A 9,424-nucleotide genomic window follows, 5' to 3' on the forward strand; every position below is an offset into this window, starting at 1 on the left:
GTTATTTTAAATATATTTGAAACAAATCACTTTGACTATTTTGGAAAATATAGCAGCCAAAATGCAAGTTATGATTATGTGCGACATCGTGTTTTGGACAGTGGGAAAGCGTGGATTACCGTGACGGTCTTGATACGTCCGCTGCCTCTGGTGCAGGTCCAGCCTGATCGGTTGAAGAGGAGGCCGCACGCTTCGCCCTCCAGGCAGGGAGCCATCTCACACCACTGACGACTCCTCACGATGCGCACTGTGGGGTGACGGACAGAAAGATTAGCACAATAGAACCTCTTAGGCCGCGACCCCCAAAATAATCAAATTTGAACTGGGGACCCCCCCACCCTGCACAAACACTTGGCATTTTAGGAGTTGGCATTACATTTAGTTTGACTCGATCTTTTCCTTTGTGAAAATAGCAGATCTACATGCTCACAACGCCTCGCAATGTAGATCTGCTATTTTCACAATTTCTGCCTCTAATATTTGACAATTTGACCAATGTTTGACCAGAGGTACTAAATGTCTTTAAAGTCTTTAAATTGTCACTTAAGAAATGTGCAGACACCCTGTATACTTATACTGTATGTTGGTCTGTTTACTGTTTACTGAAAAAAAGAATGTTAAAATTTAGCTAAACATCTAGGGACCCCCCAAAATAATTTGGGGACCCCTCTGGGGGTCCCGACACACAGGTTGAGAACCACAGTCATAGCGTCTCTATTGAGGGGGGCACACTTGGCAAAACCTACATTTTGGAGAGTCCTAGACCAATGCCATAATTCTTTGGGGAAAACTTAACATCAAATTAAACACAAATAACTCTTTTGAGAAGAAAATTTTACTTTAATTAGGCAAAGAACAAGCAAACAAGCAAAAACTTCATTTGAATTTATTCAACCACTTATTCACCTATTCAAACATTCACCTGTCGTCACCTGTAATCACATACCCAAACTAGGGACACCAGGGTAGGAAAGTAGTTAAAAATCCGCACGCATCGGCTGCGTATAATTGCAGATACCGATGTCATCAAAATGGTCAAATAATGGCAGATATATCGACCAGAGCCATACATCAGTCGGGCTCTGGGCAGGTCATCAAAAACAAATGGACTTGCTTTGATTTCTATCTGAAGTTTATTTGTCTGCAGTGGTTGGAGTGACAGACTCTCGTTTCCTCTCGCTCTCTCTCTGTCCCTCTCTGGTAATTTGTTCGCGCGTGACACTGGATTAGCATTCGCCCCGTAGTCCACGCTGATAAGCAGGGGCGTCACACCAAATTCTGGGCCCTGGGTACAAGGATTCACTGCGGGCCCCCCATGAATGTTAACTATTGAAAAATAGCAGATATACAAGCTCACAGCGCGGCACTCGGTGCCGCGCTGCGAGCTTGCATATCTGCTATTTTTGAAAAATCGTGAAAATGTGTGCAAGAAACCTATGTCAAGGACCCCCAAGATGATATGTATTTGGCCACGGACACCGATCTCAAAATATTTAGTTCCAGGGGGGACCCCCAGAAGCAAAATTTGAGTTAGAAATGTTCGCTTAAAAAATACATATATTCAAAGATTTTCACACATTTTCACAACTTTTCAAAAATAGCAGATCTACAAGCTCGCAGCGCGGCACTCGGTGCCGCGCTGTGAGCTTGTATATCTGCTATTTTTCAATAGATAACGTCATTAGGGCCCCTCCACCTTCTTGGGCCCCAGTAACTCAGTCCCACTTTCCTACCCCTTGTGACGCCCCTGCCGATAAGCACTGATTGTTCTTTGCACAGTGCGGCAAAGAAAGCAACACTCAAAAGGTTATCTGCTCTCTGTGGACCAGGCCGCAGCCGCCCGCCGTGCTCCCGTTTGCCCATGCAGCCATCCCTCGGGGGGGCCGGCGAGGGAACAAATTGAAAGAGAGAGACTGAGGTTTGTTCGAAGGTCCACACTGAGAGCCATGGGGTGGGGGTGGGGATCAGTGGCGTCAGTTCAGAAAAAAGCTAAGGTATGGCAACATGACTGGTGTCTTGCACGCGCGCGAAGGTGCCAGTCATGTAGCCATACCTTAGCAACAGGCACGATACATTTATTTTAAGAAGTATATTACATTTTTCCCCCCCGTTTCTACGGTTTCTTGGGCTGGATATGGCAGCCGGAACGGTTGTTCAAGTGCAGCTAAACTTGGCATAGCCATAGGCTATAGTAAACGTGCCACAATTAACAATAATGAATTGCACCTGTACCGTTTTGTCAAGATGGGGAGAATACAAGTGTGGATAATATAATTATAATACCTTGTTAAAGTGACCATTTTGTAAAATGTTGCATTTGTAGTTATTTTACTGTAATTTAACAACATAATAACTAGAACAGATAGACAAAGAGACATTCATGGATTTATATTTAAAAGTAACTTTTATGTTCTCCCCTGGAACCAGGGTATGGCAGCTGCATACCCCTGCCATACCCAATTGACGCCCCTGGTGGGGATGGCGTGGGGGGGGGGGGAGACTGAGAGAGAGACGGAAAGAGAGAGAGAGAGAGAGAGAGAGAGAGAGAGAGAGAGAGAGAGAGAGAGAGAGAGAGAGAAAGAGAGAGAGAGAGAGAGAGAGAGAGAGAGACAGACAGGGGGAGACCTGGTGACATTTCGCCGTTAGGTAACCCTGGAACAAACCTTGTTAACACTCTGTCATTTGAAATAGGTCCTTGGAGTCAGAGCCTGGTGCTGCTATGCCATAAAGACATGTCATCCAGTGAGATTTATTGAGCTTTACGAACAACGGCCACATGTATGTATGTACAAACACACGCGCACACACACACACACACGCACGCACGCACGCACACACGCATGCACACACACGCACGGAGGCCATTTCCCCTCAGCAAATAATGGATACTGTTGACACACATGAAGAAAGGCATTCTGTCCTCGTACAGTACATGGAAATGAGGCTATGGAATCCATGTTGACTCTCCTCCTTTACATAAAGAAGACAGCATAAACAAGACATCCACCACCAACAACACACCCCACCCCACTCCACCTCACCCCCCACAACACATACAGCTTAGATCATTATTTGTGGTCGGCACCGCGCTGCCCGTTGAGTCCCTGACAAGCGGTGGTGGGGCGAGCGCGACCCCGCTACTGACACAGCAGCCCGCCGCGGTTGAATTTCATTGTCACAGCCATCCGTCAGGCGCAACAAAGCGTAGATTTATCAGTCACTTGCAGATGTAGTTTTGAGTGCATTACGGGGGCTGGCAAAACTCAATTTCCAGGGGCACGGAATAAAAAGCTGAGTAGGCAAAGCGGAGGGAGTGCTGACTAACGGCAGAGTGCATCAGCCCACCCACCAAGGCTAGTGGAGCCTGGCTAAAATAAAATGCATTCCTCATCCACTGCTTCTGCTGCCCATGGATGGAGATATTGCTGTATGGAACCCACAGGGCTGTCACAATTATTACATAATCGTCTAATCACGATTATTTGACATAATCGCGATTATCTTTCATCGTTTTCATGTTGAACAATCTTCATATATTTTTTTCAAAGTCAAAAATAGTGGAAATAGCCGATCTACAAGCTCACAACGTGTCGCGATGGCTATTTCCACTATCAATGTTCTTTTTTAGTATAAAGTATGTGTCATATCTGCCATGTGCAACTTCAAAGCCTACAAGCCAAACAGAAATGTAATTCTCAACGACAAAAACACAATTAAATCGTTAATCGCAATTATTTGAGTGACAATATCGTCATGTAAAATCTCATAATCATGACAGCCCTAGAACCCATACTTGTTAGTATTGTCTTTTTTCAATGCCAACAGCATATGAACATTTTACTTTATCACCAGAACCCCTGCCATCAGTCACATCACCCCTGTTTTATACCAACTCCACATGGCTTCCCATCAAACAACCCATCGACTATAAAATCCTCCTCCACACCTTCAAGGCCAACCATAACCTCACACCTCCATACCTGTCTGACCTCCTCCATATCCACACTCCCCCCCCCCTCCCCCGGTCTCTCAGGTCTGCCTCCTCCATCCAACTGACCCCCACCTGATAAACCCTCAGCCTGTGTCTCCACCATGGGGTTACGAGCTTTCAGCCGCTCTGCCCCTCGCCTCTGGAACTCCCTCACCCCTGACATCGGAAATTAATTTATGACTCACTCCCCACATTTAAGACCCACCTCAAAACTCACCTGTTTAGGCAGGCATTATTCCTGCCTGACCTCATTGAGTTCTGTTGCTCTGCTGCAAACTGTTCTGCTTCCGCTTTCAATTGTGATTTTGTATCTACTGTTGTTTTTGAGCGGTGGTCACAACGCTCCTATACGTGGCCGTGTGTGTGGGTCTGTCTGTCTGTCTGTCTGTCTGCGTGTCTGTCTGTCTGTCTGTCTGTAGCCTGCAGTAACCTTTTCTGACCACACATGTTAAGGGAGGGGCGCTGTTGTTCAGGCCAGGCCAGACCAGGCACACACACACACACGCACACACACACACACACACACACACACACACACACACACACACACAGGGGGGAAGGGGGGGGGGGGGGGGGGGGGGGGGACCACCGCTCAGTTCACACGGGTGTGATTTTTAAATTGTTGTACGGCGACCTTGAGTGCCTTGAAGGTGCCTTATAAATAAAATCAATTATTATTAATTATTATTATTATTAATGCTGACCGGTGGATTCAATGCATTCACACAGAATGCACTAAATGTAACTGTACTGTCAGTTGTTGTTTCTTTCGTTTTGTAAAGCGACTTTGGGTACCATGAAAAGCACTGTATAAGTTTGATGTATTATTATTATTATTTACTGTTTGTATGCTGCTGTTAAAGAAAAAATAGGTAACTCATCTTAAGACTAGCACACATCCCCTGGCTGTATTTTCTGTTCTGTTCCATTCTTTATATTGACATTAAATGTCAACATAAACACTGGAGGGACGTTTTTGTCATGGGGAGCTCAGCCAGAGCTCTTAATTGCTCCCTTTGAACTTCAAGGGGTTGTGCACTAAGTTAATTGATTGGGCCATAAAAGTGTCAAGTCCTCGTTAGTGATCTCTCTAATCATTGAAAGCATCAAAGACAACAGCCTGTTTGATGCCTGTCATAGAGGGAAGGGGGGAATGTTTTTGTGTACACACAAGCTTGCCTATTTTTCCTTTAAGTTTTCATTTCAGACCATGTCGAACCTATTTGCTTTCATTTGTACTGTATGCGCACAGCACACACGCACGCTCACGTGCGCACACACTCAAAATTTTCCATTTAGCAACTAATTTAGTCTTGCGGAAAGAAATGACCGTCATCATGTTATCATGTGTCATTATGTCATTATAATATGAGGTTGCTGAAATGCTCGGCTGACGCAAACAGCTGAGTTGGCTGGATGGAATGTAAATCTATACAGTATATCTTTTTACCTCCCATCAGTTTCGGCTTTTTCGCACAATTTCGCTGAGTTTAGTGCAACTATAGACCTGTCCTGGCCGTTTAACCACTTAAGCCCTATTCTATATACAACACTTCTGCCATCTGCTATTTCAAAACACTTTGAAGAATGTTTGAAATATATATTAAAAAAAACATATTATGACATGACGCCAGGATGATGTGATTAAGCAATGCCTATTGCGGAGGAGAGATGTGAGAGAAGTTGTATATGGTAAATAGTACATTTACATAGCATCTTTATCCAAAGCGTTTTACAATGTGGCATGACATTCACCCATTCAGTCTCCGATGGCGGTGGAAACCATAGAAGGCATCAACTTGCTCATTGGTAGGGGTTCAGTGTTTTGCTCAAGGACACCTTGACAGGATTCCCAAGTGGCTGGTCTAGCTCCTGAGTAGGGATGGGACGATAAGTGATATTATCGTTTATCGTGATTAAAAAAAAAACACTCATGATAATCGTATCCTGGAGATTTAATTTATGGTGATATCGGCCTCCGTCATGCACTGGATCAATTCACCTTTTATTTGCCGAGCTGCATTCCGGTACACTTAAACTCTCTATAAACTCACTACAATCTCAAACCTATCTACAATCTCAAACCCATGCATCTACAAGCTCACAACACGTCGCAATGCGACGTGTTGTGAGCTTGTAGATCTGCAATTTTTTTGGCAAATGTTCCGCCCCAGGATAATGGATTTTTCATTATCACGATAATATCGTAATTCGCGATTTCTTTTGTCACAATAATCGTGATATGAAATGTTTATATCGTCCCATCCCTACTCCTGAGCCACCCCCGTTTGTGCGGGGTTATGACATTCAGGGCAACTCTGGTTGCTGCACGGCACCTGGGAGCTGCATCTGTCCAGACAGACAGATGCCAGCTGTGTGGGATTTCCACCCAGAGGCTGTAGGGCAGCCCGGGGATGTCAGCTGCCCAGGTCCCAGCAGCATAGAGACCCGTCTGTCACTGTCCATGGCCCTTCCACCACCAGATCACACATGGTGTCTCAGCGAAAAGCATGCCACCAAGCCAGGGCTGTCCCGGTCCCAGCCCAGAGAGGACTAGGCGAGCAAATATAATGCATTGTGATGCACTTATAAGGCTAGAACACTCGTTATAAATGTTTATAACTATGCATAACAATTAATGTATAACAAGGTTTATTAAGTATTTAAAGTGCCTGTCATAATGCATTATAAGCTCAGCAGAGCAGCACATTCTAACTACATAACTTAGTCCTTTATAAAGTATCTTTGTAAGTAAAAGAAGGTAAAAGTACCTCCAAAATTGTACTTAAGTACAGTGCTTGAGTAAATGCACTATGTTAGTTACTTTACACCACTGTACGCTTGTGACCACAGCAGCATGAGAACGTAGGAGGAAGACAAAGAGAGGGGGGGGGGGGGGGGCGGAGAGGACGATAAGGGTAAGATAGAGGGATGTGCAAGAGAGGAAGAGTGGGTGTAGAAACCGAGGCAGAGAGAGAGTGCGCTGGAGAAAGACGAAGCTTGCAGCTGTAGATACATCTTGCTGCATGCAGACTCTCTTCATATTAGCTGTCGAGCTTTATATGGCTGTAGTGGCATGGCAACAGTGGGCCGAGAGAGAGAGAGAGAAACACAGAGAGAGAGACCAGAAAGGGAGAGAGAAAGAAGGAGAGAGACAGACTGACAGACAGAAGGGGGAGATAAATCAGGAGAGAAGAGGAGATTGCAATGAGATGCGGGAGATGAGCAAGAAAAGCCCATAATCCCCCTGTGTATGCAGGACTTAATCAGCACAATGGCAACACACCTCGCCACAAAGAGAGGGGCTAAAAGCCAGCAACACCTAATGGAGGCCCTGGCAAGAACAAGGTCTTCTTTTATACAGTAACACTGAATTTTGTGTCTTGTTGTGTAAAATGTAGAAAAGAATAGTAGAGATGAAACGGATCCACTCCAATCGCACAGTGGCCAAGAGAGGCAGCTAAAAGGTTGTAGAGGCCTTTGGAAGCCTTCAAACGACTCAACTCAACTCAATGTTATTGTCACATATCCCAGCTTTGTTTATAGGTGTAAAGAAGTGGGTGAAAATTGTTCGTACAATCTCCATCATTACGGTTCGCGCTGAGAGGGTGAAATTCTTTGTTCACAGCAGGGCCAATCTTTTGTGGGCACGCTACTGCTGATGCAGCTCAGCTCCTATATGATATTGAAGCTACTGTGCTATCGGTAAGTGTTATTATGTCCGAGGAGGTAAATGCAATTATGTCTGAATCTCATCCGGTGTGCTGTCTGTTTCATAGCTTACTGACATTGACAACCAGTAGGTGTCCCTACCTGACACCACGGTCTACATTGTCTCAATCACTGCAGATGTGCTAGTGTTATTGTATTAAGATACTCTACTATACAGCTAGGTTAGACAATGCCATAGATGCATTAAATGCAGTTCTGGATTGTACCTTTAAATGAGCTCTTATATATCATGCCGATTATCAAAGGGCTGTTTGAGAGCTGTTTAATTTGAGAGCTCTTTTCTGAATATGCGCCGAAGTAATATCCAGAGGACACTCAGCCTTTGCTGTGGTAATAAGAGCAAAATTACTAAGATGAATAAGTGAAGGATACAAGCAGCACCGTGACTTTCAAGTAAGAAAAAAGGAAAAGGCCACAAGGGAGAAAGTGGGAATTCTAATCAAAATGGAGCTTTATAAAAATATTCTTTTGAAGGCATACCTGCTTTATTAACGGAGACACAGGAACGAGGTGGTTGGGAACCATTTTGGGTCAATTAAATCTATGCCAGCGTGGCACGAGTAATAATTAGGGTGAGCCTCCTCCAGGATGCCCCGGTGGTAAATACCTGCTGAGCTGTAAAGCTCTGCGACAGCATCTTTATAGGGGGATCATTGAAGGTGCTTAGGTGCTGTATGGTGAAATTCCGTAGCGAAGGACAAGTTTTCAGTTGTCAGCGACCTGGCGGCGGCGCTTGCCAGCATTCAGGCCCTGTCTTTAATGCACTGGCTATTAATGGAGCGTACTGGGGGGAAGGCAGGCTGGGCAGCCAGTAATAATCAATCTCTTGCCAGTGTAATCATAGTTCTCTCTCTAGTTAATTTGTGTCTGTTGAGTGTTACAGTCGGCTGTCTGCAGAGTCAGAGAGCAAGGGAGAGAGAGAGAGAAAGAGGGAGGGAGAGAGAGGTGTTAATTTAACTGGATTGTAAAAATGGACCTGCAAGGGCCTTGAGATACACAATGCCATTGAGTGTTTGGATTTGGCCAATCCTCCCATGCCGTGTCGTTGCTCTTCTGCTGCAGAGCCGTAGCATTCCGCATTCACTGGAGTCAGGCATAAGGCAAATTACTGCACAGTAGAGTCTGCCTGGCTGGTAATGTCTTCTCCATTTAAAACCCGCGAGTTAAATCCCTGTGTTGCGCTGGGACAAAATCTATTGTCCACACACCGTATGCAAAACAGAGCGGGGCCCAACTCACGGGCTTCGACCTCGGGAAGAAGTCAAAAACGCATGACAAATGAGTTTATGCACAGCTCCAGAGCAGCGATGCAGTGGGTGAGCATAACATTCATTAAACACGGGGTGCCTGCTGGCCTACTGGTCCAGGGGCTACCACTTAGGCATTGCCACATAGGCATGGGATTCCTGGTGGCGGCGCCGGTTCGATTCCCGATCCGGATGACCTTTGCCGCATGTCACTCCCCATCTCTCCCCCTGTTAATAAAGGCATAAAAGCCCTATTTTGGCATGTTATTGTTGGTGAATAATCCATTACAAAAACTGTAAAAAATAAAAGGTAGATTGTGTATTTTTTTATTTTATTTTTTGCAGCCCATTTCTCACCCAGTGCCAACTACCTAACCTTTAGTCCTGGTTTCCACTCTCCCCCTGCTGCGCCAGGGGAATTGGGAGCACAGAATCCCCCGGCGGGAATCGAACC

General features: G+C 45.2%; 1 protein-coding gene across 1 annotated transcript in view; it reads right to left on the reverse strand.

The window, feature by feature from the left end:
- The window catches only part of tafa5l (TAFA chemokine like family member 5, like), a gene marked incomplete at both ends in the record, with an annotated part of 36,906 nt that overhangs the window by 14,748 nt on the left and 12,734 nt on the right, over nucleotides 1-9,424 (reverse strand). The window contains 2 exons of the mRNA XM_080732840.1: nucleotides 120-247; nucleotides 3,947-4,147. Coding sequence (XP_080588966.1) covers nucleotides 120-247; nucleotides 3,947-4,147 — 329 coding nt within the window. The remainder of the gene's footprint in view (nucleotides 1-119; nucleotides 248-3,946; nucleotides 4,148-9,424) is intronic.

Source organism: Nannobrachium achirus (genome assembly GCF_963921795.1).
Source record: "Nannobrachium achirus genome assembly, chromosome: 9".
In the NCBI taxonomy this organism is placed as follows: domain Eukaryota; kingdom Metazoa; phylum Chordata; class Actinopteri; order Myctophiformes; family Myctophidae; genus Nannobrachium; species Nannobrachium achirus.